General features: G+C 39.3%; 1 protein-coding gene across 1 annotated transcript; it reads right to left on the bottom strand.

The window, feature by feature from the left end:
• Positions 1–3,800: 3,800 nt before the first annotated feature.
• Positions 3,801–8,542, bottom strand: ATP5MPL (ATP synthase membrane subunit 6.8PL). The gene is made up of 4 exons (XM_037394999.1): positions 8,409–8,542; positions 6,691–6,814; positions 4,879–4,899; positions 3,801–3,998 (listed from the first exon to the last, which is right to left on the bottom strand). The coding sequence occupies exons 2-4, from the start codon at positions 6,812–6,814 to the stop codon at positions 3,973–3,975; spliced, it is 171 nt and encodes a 56-aa protein (XP_037250896.1). The 5' UTR covers positions 8,409–8,542; the 3' UTR covers positions 3,801–3,972.
• Positions 8,543–14,147: the final 5,605 nt, after the last annotated feature.

Genomic DNA, 14,147 nt, shown 5'->3' with positions numbered 1-14,147 from the left:
AGCTGCTAAATGTTAGTTGCTAAAGGTCATGAAATTATAGTATGAAGAGCTTGCTGTTCAAGCACTATCTTGTCACTTCTCGTTTCTCTATTACCAAATTGTTAACCAACATATTTAATGCCTCAGGGAATCTCCATCTTGCTATTCTTTCCTTCCTAGTAGCTTTACAGATTTCCGTGAATGCAACAATGCATTTCACATGTTGATTTCCTCAGTTTCATTTCAGCCATCTGGTGGTGATGTCACATATAGTCACCTGTGTCTAACAAGCACCTGATCTTTTTCCTTCCTTGGGGACTGAAAGTACAATACGCATACCAGCTCTGTATCAGGCTGTATTTGTACTACAAACAGTTGTTTGCTGTCATGATTCAGATAAACAGGAGACTAGTTCAGCTGTTTTAGTTCCTTTAGATCATTTCCGGCAACTTTACTCATCCAATTACCATGAATACACATTTGGTTTTTTTTCCCCAAGTTAGCCATTAAAGAGGTTAAGTAGGTTGGGCCCTGTGACTAATGCTTCCTTGGCTCTGACTGTATTTTGCTGCTCCCTGGAGTATTCCATAGTACTTTATTAGCATGCAGGGGATACTCTGAGATTCCTAATTGTAGGGCAACACTTGAAAATGTTCTAGAAATCGCAGAGTTCCACAATGAAAAATCCTGGCTGTAAGAGCCAGCATGGAGAGGCAAATACAGAAGGGCTTGTACTGTAAAAAGACCACATCTTGCATTAGCATTGCTATTATTAATACAGCTTCCTACTGCTAAGCTTTAATGTTCTGGGTGATTTAAAAAAAATAAATTACCACCACCACAGCAAAACTTGGTCAGGATGGTGGTGCAATAATTAGATGAGGCTTTTCAACCTCTACAGGAGTTTGCTCTTCCACCAATGCTAGAAATGTAGAAAACAGTCCGTTTTTGTCAGTGCTGATGCCTTATTACAGGTAGCAAATGAAAAATACAGTTGCTGAACTATTTTACTACATAAAGTTTACATGTAATCCTCTTGATTTTGAAGTGTCAGCAACATAAAGAGGCACCAGCTAAATGGAAACAGCATGATCCATCAACATGCAGTAAGCATTTTCCCCATCAGTGTTTAATTGTGGATCATGATATTACCTCCATGGATTAAAGATGATCTTAAACAGTCATTTCCATAGAAAATGGGTTTGTTCAGGAGCTGAGACTTGTCTATATAGACACTTAGATAGAACAAGAAACCTTTTTGTTTTAAGCTAGCTTTAGAAGTCACCTTAGCCGAATTAGAAAAAAAAAGGCACATACTCTAAGAGTACTCGCTTCAAGGGTATTCCTTTGCAATGCTTCTCTACTTAGGGCTACACTCTAGACACTAGTGCTGCAAAAAAACCCCAATTACTCCTTCCACACCTCACTGTAAATAAAAAAGTCACTTATAATGCCTTAGCTAACTTTCCTCTGTTGTCTTTTATACCGGTATGCTTCACCATAGAGGAGCAGAAAATATACAGGCAGTACTATAGGCGCTACGTATCATGGGTGTGTTCATTTCTGCTTTTGAGTCAAGGCATTGACTGAAAGTTTATTTCCTCATTCTGTATCCTACTCAAGTAAAAAAACCAAAGAATTATTTACACACCAGTTTTACTTCCCTTACCTTTTGCAGGTATTTGTGTGCTAAGAATTACAAACAGGAAATAATATTCTGCAACCTTCATAAAAATTTCCAACAGAAATGCACTTATGGAAGAACAAGTTGCAGATGGCATTATTTCAGTAAAAATAGTAGTTCTCATAACCCTTGCTGCCCATATGTCCTTTCTTTCCCTACTAGAAAATCAAGCAAATTGGGTATCAAGAAGCATCAGTTGTTGAAGTAGGTTAAGTTTACCTAGAAGTGCAGTTAACTGTGCTCCAAGGGCAGGTTAGCAGAAGCTCCTGTTGCTTTTCAATTAAGCCAGCATGTTGATGTAGCTCAGTCCACGTACTAGGTTCTAGCTAAGGTGAAGAAATCATGCAGTGATTAATGTTGTTTCCCTAACTTGCTTACCTCAGCTCTGTAATTGAAAATTGCTAAAGCAGGTCATTTGAAGCATGTGTATTATCTTAGGAACTATAACTTAGCGATCATAAATTTGCATTACAAATGCACATATAGCTCTTTACCTGGCATAAATTTTCAATCCGAACCACTTATTAACTATACCACAACTCTGATCCACCCTGTAATCACCATTGGCCTAATATCTGTTCATTTGAAGCTCCATTTTCTTCTGGTTTTTATTCTCTGTTCCCTTCTTCTGGATGCTTTTGGCTTTAAGTAAAGAAACAACTAGTGAGTTCTTTGCACTTCTCATTCACTCTTCTCAGTGAGGAAACACTGAAAAAGCCCATATAGAAATTATGAAAGTGATGAAAGAATCAGCTAAAGCCTATCAAGTGAAGATGCAAAACCAAGGAAAACTGGAAGGTGGAAGAAAAGTCAAGAATGCATGAGAGAGAGATCTCACCTATTCCTAGCAAACTGAGTAATGCTACACCTGCCATTTAAAAAAACAACTTTCAAAGAAATTATGACTGGTAATTTTACTCTACTCGTAGGTATAGCTATCAAGCTTAAGCAGAAGTATACATTTGAAGAAATTCACGCCAATACAGTGTTTGGAATGCTTACCATCAGCAGGTAAGGTTATCAAGCTCCTGAGTATTCAGATAAAAAATACTGAAGTGATGGCCAGATACTGCAGACAGGAAGATTGAAAAGCAAAACTTTAATCACGCTTGAGGATTTAAGATGTTTCAGTGAAGTAGTTAAAAAGATGTACGTAAGCATTAAGTCATGAAAATTACTTGAGCCTCTTAAATCTCCCCAAAAGCAGATTAGGCTAAATTTAAACAAAACATGACACGAAGTCCAGTTTTTGTTTTCTACACTACGTATACTTGGTACAGAATTCAGTTCTAAAATAATTTTCTTAAGACAATACAGGTTCCTAGAGTCTCCAAAATATACTACTAGCTATAGAGTTACTTTAACAGCTATCTTCAAAAACCACTGATGACCCATCCTAGTAATACATACATTACTTCTAAATTTTCAGGAAAAAGGAAAACTCTTTGAAGTCAGTTAAATGTTTGCTTGTGTTCATATTAACTGCTGCTACAGTGAGTGATTTCATTATTCCCTTTAAATTCTGAGATTTTCATAAGCTAAAATAGCAGATGAGGGCCCATGTAATACCAATTTTCTCACACAATAAGGGCATGTTTTTAGTTACTCCTTTGCAAAGTTTGTGACAGAAGGAAGAGCCTTTCAGAATTCCCTAGCTCTACTGAATATGAAAGACAAAAAAAGATAGTAACCAATACTGTACTTTTTAAAAGATTTCTGTAAACATTTTGCATGGTGTTTTAATAACAGTACAGCTTTTGCTTTTAAACCTTGCAGAACTAAGAACTCTGTACAAAAAAAAAGTTTTAATAGTAACTTTTTGTACTTTTAATTATTGCACCACAAGTTGAAAAAAAGTTGAGAATTAAGTCCTCACACTTGGCATACTATTAAGTGACATTTTAAAAGTAAATGGAGTATTTCAAAAGTTTTAGCCAAAATGGTATCATTAGGGGGAAAAAGGGGGAAAAAAGGCTTTATGCTATTTTAAGAAACATTGGCTAATTCTATGAAGAATTTTAGTTATAGAAATACGGTCTTTTTCAAAGCACTAATGGAAAAGTTTAACATGGAACTTGGAAGAGCTGTAGAAAAAAAGTGCTTATTCTATAAATTAGGTTAGCAATACACTCCAGCATACTTTGTCCAACATCTTTAATTCCTTGTTGCTCAGTGGATTTATGCTTTGTCTAATTACAGCAGATGAATCAGGTACAGTTTTAGAATCAACTTCCCTATGGTTGTAACTTGCTTCATTTAAGTAAAGATGATGAACCACCAAATTCATACTCCAAGAAGAGAAGAGGTCTTTAATGATGGCCAGCACCAGAGGACTCTGAAACAAAGACATGATTTAGACTGTTCAAACAGTAGAACAGATCAATTCAGGAATGTAGTTTAGAACCTAGAACAGACAACTGTATCTACATCACAGCACAGGAACTGGCAATTTCAACTGCCCTGTCAAATAAAACAAAACCTTCAAACTACTTACATAAACTCAGCCAACACTAAAAATCCTCTTTTGCAAGTTTTAAAGCACTATTATAGGCAAACATCCATTCTTCCTCAGTTTTGGTATGTTTTTTCCTAAATCAAAGTTTATTTATGCTATTATCCTTAAGTCTTCTGGGCAGTATTTTCACTAATTACACATTTAAGCATGTAAATAATGTTTGCATATATAAATTCAAGTGGGAGCAAATGGGCTACCTATCATTGTGCAGAAAGTTAAGTGAGATGTAGCAGCTCATGAAAAATTAAATTCCAGTGTGATGTTAGAAGAAACTGTCCATAAGTATCTAAATACTATTTCATAGAAGATATAAAAACACAGGTACAAGTTTAAACTTCTTAGTTTCTTGACAGCTAAAATAGCAGCTACTCTTAAGACTGAGATTGAAATTTAAGTAATTCCATTAAATGGTTGTTATTTAGAAGAATTCCTCCCCATGCCCCCCTAGTCAAGGCATACAACTTCCATTCTACTCCTAACACCTATGCAAAGGACAATTAAAGACAGAGATAGTATCTGTGCAGATTCAGATGTTTCTAGGTTATAAAACCATCAATACAACCAAACCTACATATTTTGAAGTAGTTTTAAAACATTTTCTAAATCCCTAACTTAAACCCCAAACTTACATAAAATACGATGAACTAGTTTTTACTGCACTCAAAAAAATACAACAGGGTACTGGATATTTAATACTTACTATCTGCCACTGCTTTTTTGCCTGGAGAAAAAAAAGCAAAAAAAAAGTTGAACAATGACAATTAAAAAACATATGTCCTATTTATTTTTTGCAGATAATTTTCTATTAATTATACTACTTATGATTTGCTTATTTAGCTTGAACAAGATTTAACAAGTGTGCAACATGTACTTTTCCATGGTGTCAGTAAACATTATGTTGATTTTTTAAGTCATTTGTTTTTAGTTAACCACGACTCCATGCATTTAGAGACTGTAGGATCAAGATTCCTACTGTAATCCAAAAGAAACATACACAGAACGATACTTTTACATAATATATGGGTTTATATACACACAACATACTGATGTTAAACTGAAGTGAAAGAATACAGTTTGCTTTAAAATAAGTAAAATAGCTTATTTTACATTCCTGTTGTAATTGTTCTACTAAAATACTGATTCACAGTGATCACACAAAAATATATGGAAAAAAATTCTTCAGAAGCAAGACAGTAATAAGAGGTTGTACAAGCTCCACGCTTGGTAATATTATGAATAAGGCCATGAGCAACCTGATCTAACTTTGATCTAACTAATTAAAGCAGTGGTTTTGGACCAGGTGAGTTCAAGAAATCCCTTCCCATCTAAGTTATTCTAAAATATACTTTTCTATAAATGTATGTATTATTTGCAAAACTGTTCCCCAAACTACGGAAAGGGCTACAACTATTAAAAGCTATTTTCGCTTTAAAATAATGCTTAGCGTACAGTTGCTCCATATCAAGGTTTTGGCCCTTAAAACCCTACACCACCACATCTATTATCTAAATTATAAATAAAAATAAAAGCAGCATGACATGAACACAAACTTTTAAGTCTGTCAATTTTGAATTCTTGAAGTTAAAGCAAAAGTGAAACTACTTTTTTCTTCCTCTGGCTGTTCAACTGCTTATATTTATTTAAGCTTGTAAGTGTAGTGCAACAGTTTTGGATATGCTACGAGTTATTTGGACAAAGCTCAAGTAACGTTGAGGTAACATCATTCAGCTGTTCCCACAGCAAGGGGTTTCCTTCCCTGTCAAGTTTATCTACAGGTTATAAGATTTCATTGTTCATAACAGCTAATAAAGGATTTGACTTGCAACTTTTTCAGCATAGTCCAAATTGAAGAACAGGGCCTTTAAGACACTGTAATCTCTTGTACCCTTCTGTTTTGGGGGACGTGGTCCACTCAAATTTATTATTTTTACATTAGACTTTCTGTTTCTTCCTGTGAGAAAGTGATCCAATGTCATGCAGTAACACACACTTTAATGTTCAATGATGCACCCCCCATTTTGAGGTGCATCAGCCCAAAATAAACCAAGTGCTTTAATTTTCACAAGTTCACATGGGAAAACCTTTTAAAAACTGTATTTTTTTTGCATATTTTGAGAAAAACCTCAAAACCATAGGGATTCTAAAAAAATTTCTAATCAAAGTTAGTTCTAGTTCAGAACAGTCTTACATTCCCCTTTTGTGACAAATCTACAGAAGTCTCTGGCTACATTGCAAGTTAGATGTGTGTTTTTAAGAACAATTCCTACATTACCTGTCTTCATAATGTAGGCACAGTTACACTGGTATTTGAATATTTTGTTAGTGTAACCTTCTACAGTGAGCATATTAAAACTTGTAATTTTTTATAGCAAAGACCTGGCCTTAAGTAACAGTGTTAATTTATTATTTGCTGAATATTTTCAATGAGTGATTTCTAACTGTTAAGGATATTCTCATCTATAAACCATATCTACAAAGTAACACCCGATGAAGACTATAATATATAACTTACCACCATATGAAATCTTGTAATAGACATAAGCAGTTAATGCTACACCAACCCATATTTCTTGGTACACAGTGGTGAAGTACAATTTCATGGCTCTCAATGACTTTGGAAGCATTGCCTGCACCATCTGAAAAGTACAAGAAGTTTTGTCATGGTGAGTTTTGCAACTGTATTCCTACCTGCTATATTTTTAGTATATATATACATATAAATACTTATGTATATACACACTCCTGATACAGATCAGCAGCAGTTTACAGATTAAAAAAAATAATCCCAAACTCGCAAAAATACTTATTCCAAAGCAAAGCGATGAACATTCAGAGTTAAGGTTACAATTTAGGGGCTATAACAGTAAAATATAATAAATTACAGCTGATTAAAGGGTTCCAAGATGACTCAATGGAGCATTTACAGAGTAGCAATATCTAGGCTTCTCTCTCCCTATCAGTGACAGTTTTTAATGTTTCCAGATTCTCTCAGGAAGAAGGCCTCATTCCAGACAAGGCAGAGTGGCTCCTTCCTTGCACTACCAGTTAAGTTTCCCTTTCTCCTCCACAGCTGTCTCTCCCAACATGGTAATTTCTACTCAAAATAGCAAAATGAATGATGTTAAGCTACTGAATTAATGATTTATCATGAATATTTTACTTTCAAAATATGACCCAAGAGAAGAAGCCTATCATTTTTTTCTTTCTGTGCAGCTTTGTTAAACAGAAAACTGCAAGATGTTTTAAAATAAAGCTTACCCTAACTCTCATGCAACATGTTAGTACACATTTGTACCACACTGTGCTGAAATACTACAAGTTCTACTGTCTTTCATACAGCACTTCAATAAAGTCACTATTTATGCTTATTACAAGCCAATGAAGCCAGCTATATATACCTATAGACTATATATATTATAAACCAGAGTCTCAGGAAAGAAAAGCAGATTTAAACCTCTATGAGGTAATGCTTACTTACTGATCTGCCATTAATAAATGCAAAGCATCCTTTGGCAAGCATCAAAGAGAAAAGGATGCAAGGGCAGCCAATGTCAAAACAACTGCAAAAATCTAGATGCTTCTTAAAAGAATGAAAGCATGTCCATAGTAATTATGTATAATTATAGACAAACCCACAATTATCTTTATTTATTCATGGACAGACATTTTAATCCAATTTATTACTGTGGACAGATTTCCTGAAACAGTGTTGTGTTTCCACCAATACTATTAAGACCACTGCACCTCCCCTAAAGTTCCCAGTATTTGTAGTTTCAGGTAAGTAGTGCCATACTAGCAGTTGTTCTACTACAGCAGAGTATGAGAACACACTGACAAACAAGGAGACTGAATACAAAGGATGGAAAGGATTTTCCCACCACTACAAAACACAGAGCATAAGCAAATGCTATTTCCAACTAACGCCCTACTAAAACCCCGCGCAGATCTTTCCCCAAGGCCTCGGAGGGCCCGACGTCGTTCAGGCCTTCGTTCTGATATCACGAACAAGGGTGAGTTTGCTTCCTCGTTAACCTCCGCGCTACGACCCCACGGCAGCGCCAGGAACCTGCGCCCGCCCGCGGCCTGACCCGCGGCCCCCTCCGCACGGGGAGCGGGCGGGTAACGGCCGAGCTCGAGCGCCGCCGCCCCTCCCCCTTTCCCAGGCCGAACCACAACCATCTCCCCGAGACGCCCCTAAGCGACGCCCGCCTCGCTCGGGCCGAAACTCACCGTTAACGCCGGGAGCGCGGGGGATGCCTCCGAAGGTCACCGAGCACGGACAGCCTCCGTTACCGCCGCGGGGGATGCTGGGAAAGGACGCGCCAAAGAGCGGCGACAGCCGGCCGAGAGAGCCCCCGCCGCCGCCGCGCAGCGCCCCCTACGGCCGGGGAGGACGAGAGCGCCCCCACACCCCGGCTTCGAGGGCCGGCCCCAGGGGCGCGCCGCCGCACCTCACGACCCGGTGTGCGGGGGGAGCGGCCTCGCTCTACACGGAGGTCCCGCCAGGCCCCTGCGCCCCCTCAGCCGCCCCAAGGCTTTGACCGGCTCCCGCAGAGCTCACGTCTCTGCGGAAACCCACACCCGGGCCCAGGGCCCCGCTTCCCACGGTCTTTTGCCCAATCCACACCTCGCTTCTGTTTCCTGAGAAGCAACATAGCGAGTGTCCCGTGTAAGGACAATGCCGGGAAGGGCCTGTTGTGAGTCTTTTTCTAGCGTGTTGCTTAAGAAATCGCTTGTCCCGGAAAAGCAGGAGGCACCCGCTGGGTGAGGGTCAGGAGGGCTGAGGCATCTTCATGCCTGGGGGCCCCTTCCTCCAGGCGACAGGAGGGACAGGGTGGCCGGGGTTCCAGAGGAGCTCTCGGCCATCGTTCCGCGGGCCACGAGGAGGAAACTGACTGCTCCCTGCCTGCCGTGGCCGGGAACGGGGAGAGCGGTGCCCTGCACGGAGCGCAGAGCCAGGCCGAGCTGTGGTGCCGGCAGAGAGCAGCGCTCTGCCCTTGGGTCACGTGCCAGGGGCGGGGCCGAGCCGTCGCGTTCGGGAACTTTCTGAGCACCGAGGGCGCCGACAGCAGTGCGCGTGTGCCAGTGGTGGGGCCGAGCCGCGTCGTGCGGCGGGCGGGAAAAGGGGGGCTGCCGCGGCGGGGGTGCGCGGTGTGTTGTGCCGTGCCTCGCTACATGCCGCTGTCATCTGCGTCATGCTGCAGCAGCTCACTGCGGAGCAGAACAATGTCAAGTTGTTGGGTGAGGAGGCACAGGCTGGCGCTCTCTGCGTTCCCCCCCCCACCGTCCCCCTGGCCCCTTTGCTGCACAGGAGCCGTTAATGGCTGTGGGGTGGGTATGGGGCGCCTGGTCTCTGTTCTTGGTGGCCAGGAGATGCTCCTCACGCCTGAGGTAAAGGGTTGTCTGTGAAGGCGCCTGTGGCCTCCATTCTCGTGTGCGTGCGTGCCTGTGGCCCTGGCTGTGCAGGGCCTTTCCCCAGGGTCTGAGCTGCCTACTCGGGCTCCCCCGAGCTCTGCGTGGGCTTGGGGCGATGCAGCTGTAGGGTTTCAGCCCCTCTCCCTTGGTAATTGAGACTGTAGTCCAGGTGTGGATAGATGTGGCTATGTGGGTTTCATACACCAGTTATTTTCTGAATTGCTACTTATATTTATTGTCTTGTTTGTTACTAGATATGCAACATGTTGGATTTGCTTTCTCTAAGGTGCATTAGTGCTGGTTTGCAATTGTGGCAGCTGCTGTTGAAAAATTGTGGAACAGCATTAGAAAAGACCTGGTTTATTCTGATACAGGTGTATAACTTAGGATTTCTGGTAGTGGTAAGTGATAAATAAAATTATATTCAGGAGTAAACTTGTTTGTTCATTAGGGAATATTCTTATTCATATTCTCATTTAGTATGTTTTTATGCATTTAACTATTAGATCAATGAGCAATACTGATGATTTGGGCTGATAATTTTTTCCCCTCATAGTCCATTACTAGTACTACTGGGTTTTGTTGTGTTTTCAGTGGCTGATTCTTGAATGTCAAATTATTTCACAGTGCATACATTATTTGACCAGTAGTTTTATATGCTATTTGTAACTAAGGACTTCTCATTTATACCAGAGCTTGTCAGGAAATAAACTGCAGAAGTGGGTGTTACCTACCCTATACATTTGTTGGTAAGTTTGTTAGTTATGCTACACGTTGGTGAGAAACTGGTTTACTTACTTGTTCTTTTTTTCCTTCTTCTAAAGTTCCTCTCTAGCCAGCAGTTTTCCAGCAATTACATGTTTTGTTTACAGCAGATGTTCTGTTATTTTCAAACTGAATCTTTCTGTTGCTTCCCTACAGCAACCTCTGTTTTTTCTGAGCAGCAGTTAAGTGGTGTTTTCCTGAATCTACTGCTATGTGTTTTCTAAACTGTGTATGTGCATTGCTCTTGTGACCCATCTGAAGAATTTAAGTTACAGAGTAAAGCTAGTTCAAGGTATATTAGCATGTTGCTCCTTCATTGTGCTTTATTCTCAGATGGCAGAGTCTACAGCCAGGGAGGAGAACTGTATGTATATTTGCATAGCAGCCAGGTACATTTGGTTTTACTAGTGTCTGGATTTTGAAAATGTAAAAATACTTCCCCCAGATGCTGCTTAAACTAGAAGATGGCGTAGCAGTGCATAATAATCAGTATTTAGATCAGGTTTGGTTAGTGTGCCCATGATTGCTATAGAAAAGTGGTTTGTATGCACTTTGATGTACTGAAGTTTTTTTCAAAATTAGTGTGAGGTAGAGTCTACAGTGAGGTGGTTTTTTTCCTGTATGATGTTTAGCAGTGCTGATGTATTTCAGGAACTCACTTAAAAGGGGGTGCGCTGGCTTCTGAGAAAGAATGAACCTTTTGTCTAACAACATCAGATACTCTTGACAGTTCAGCAGAGACTGTTCAGGCGATCAGTTTGGTTTTGCTTCAAGGAAAGGACAAAACTGGCGCATCAAAATATCTGTTCCTCTCATCGTTTAATTAAAAGTACTGCCATTAGCAAGTTCTGAATCTCTGAGAGCTACTGGGTTTTATGCAAATACTTGAAGCTTTCCAGAAGTAACCAGAAATAACGTTATAGGGTTTTTTACAGCTATTTACTGTGAATGTAATGCCTAAACAGAGAATGTACGAGATGTCTGGGACATCTCAGTCTTTATTTAAGTGCCAGTAACATTTCTGTGGTATCTTGAATCCATCTGAGCACCAAGTAATCTAATTAATCTATTAAGTAACACAGGAGAAATTAGCAAGATTCATCAAGCCTAGTGTGCCAAGGCAGAGGTAGATCTTTTATCTTTCATTAGACAGATACGTCTTTCCACTCGGAAGCCTTAGCAGGTAACTGAATTGTTGGGCTCGACAGCAGTGTTAACAGAAGTTATTTTTACAGGTTGGGGTTTTCTCTTTCTCATCTGAGGAAGATAGAGGGAGGGGATATATATCCTAAATAGCCATTTATATAAGCATGGACAGGATTTCTCATCTGTAGACAATTTTTAAGCATAGATGATATGTGCATGTGTGTGCTGCTACAAAATACAAAGAAACTCTGTAAGAAGGTCTGTTTCCTTAATTGTGTTCTGTTTCCACCTGTGCTTCTGTTTCACAGTTCTGGGAGTGTGCTTATGTGTCGAGAGTTTTTGCAAAACTTGAAGAATCTTGAGAAGGTTTAGATTTGGGTAGGAGGTGCTTAAACTTTATTCACTGGCTGCTTACGAAAGTTTGGAGAAAAAATAATTTCTCTTCTTTTGCAGAGGCTGCATGTAACATAATAGTCTATTTTAATAATTCCTTCAAAACTGTTGGTTTGTTTCTTGCGAAAATAAAAATAATTTCTAATTCTTCAAATGCTTATTTATATTTATTTCAAGCTGGATATATGATTATTGATAGAGACTGTATTTCTACTTAGTCTAAAATGATATATAAGAATGTGTTGGATTAATACCAAATTGGTAATGAGGTGTGTTATTGCACATAAATGTGTGTAATAACTATTATTTTACAAAAATGTTACTGAGACTGTCTAATGGAGTGTAAAAGCCTCATGTGTTCCTTGAAAAGAGATTTAGAACAACTTCTAGTCCTTTACCAATGGTGACTCACTTTCCAAGGATTTTAAAATTTCCTTCTTACCTGAACTACCTCTAGAATTCCTCTGCTTAACTGAATGAAAAGAAATTTGGAACCTTGCATCCTTCCTTGTTATCAAAACACTTGTGATGCACATTTAAAAACTTAAAGGCCTAAGTGTGGAAAAGATGGTTGTTCTCTCTTTGATTTTTTGCATTTCATAGGTGTCGCTTTCACAGAGCTGCCCTTTTTTTTTTAATAGCTAGCTTAGCTGTCTAAAAACATTGTGCTCTCTTTGTTCTACCTGACACCTGTGAAGGTGGGAGACATTGCTGCCCTTTGAAATTACTATCACCTTTCTGTCACTGGAGTGGTTTGTGTCAGCTGCCTGCCTATGTCGGAAGTATCAGTCAGGTTAGTGTAAGGAACAGTTCAGTTTCAGATCAACTCATGCAAATCATGTAGGCCGTAAATAAAAAGTTCTTAAAGAAACAGTTGAATTCTCAGATAGTCATGTTCGGCTGGGACATGATGACTGGCCTACAGCCATGTTATTGCTATATGATATAATTGAAATCTAAGTGTAAGCTAGATTTCCAGAAAATTCCAGAAAACAGCTCATATTACCTGGCAGGCTGAGGTACAGATTCTTAGTAGCATGCTGCAGTAAACCTAGCAGACTTGTCTAAAATACATTTAACTCCTTTAGTTTGTGATCTTGCTCTTACAGCTCTTCTTTTTCTGCGCTTTTCTCTGCTTTTTAAGTAGTGAAAGTACATAATCCTTTAATCAGATGAAAGTGCTCAGATTCTGTAAAGTTACCTCTCATTTGTGTATTTGAAAAAAAGGACAAAGTGAGGTCTTAGTGGATGGCATTTTTTCGGTCTTTGGTTATTTATTTTTCCTGTACCTTGACTAGTTCCCAGTTTAGTTTCTCCACCTTCTTTCCCCAAGTGTGGACCCTAGAACTAGATGCAATAGCCTAGTTTGTTTCATCAATAAAAAATGCATATAAAAGTAGGTAAGCCTTTTTTTTTGGTGCATTTCCTTAGCATTGCATTGGGATTTAACATTGAATTGGCTCTGATGCCTATATATATATATTTTTAGACTGTTATTCACTTCCTGCCTTTTAGCATATGTTGTAGTTGATGGTCCTTGTTTCTGGACTTAGAAGACAGCATTTTCTTATATTAAAAATGGAATTGACGAGACATTTATGAAGAATGGGTGCTTTGTGTCTGTGGTCATCTTGGGTTGGTTTTTGGGTTTGGTTGTTGATTTGTTTGTGGGTTTTTTTCTTTGTCCTACCTGTTTTCAGTGATCGTAAAAGTAAGTGGACCTTGCATTTTTACTGGCCTACTAATGTCCGTAAACTAAAATTTGGAAGCTAAGTTCTTGGGGCTTTTTTTACCTATTTTCTGATAGAAAGCTGTGAGGGTTTTACGAGTACTGTTTAAGAAACTAATTTATACGAATTGGTGCTGCAGGAATTTTGCACATTTGACCAGATAAAAAATACTTTCTGAAACCAGCATTGTGGATGTTAATTCTCAATGTAATAGTAATTCTGCTAATGCCTTCCATACACTCAGTACCTGTTACCCACTTTCCTATGGAAAGGGTACTTGAAGTTTAGCTCTTTGGGGAACTTCATCACTGAGGGAAAAACCTTTTTTTCAAACCATTCCCACTCTCATGCAGAGATCCATGTTTTAATTGTTTAGAGCTGCATGAAAAGAATCTGGTACTCTGCCCCACTGATGCACGATAAGTTGAGATCAACACTTAGGGTATTTATCCATGAACCAACAACTGCACAGAAGGAGGGCAGAGTTAATACCAGTTCTGAGTGCAGATATGAGTTTGCA

The sequence above is a fragment of the Falco rusticolus genome, chromosome 7, assembly GCF_015220075.1.
Source record: "Falco rusticolus isolate bFalRus1 chromosome 7, bFalRus1.pri, whole genome shotgun sequence".
In the NCBI taxonomy this organism is placed as follows: domain Eukaryota; kingdom Metazoa; phylum Chordata; class Aves; order Falconiformes; family Falconidae; genus Falco; species Falco rusticolus.
Note: the sequence above shows the minus strand (reverse complement) of the source record. Positions and strands in the feature narration are given on the sequence as shown.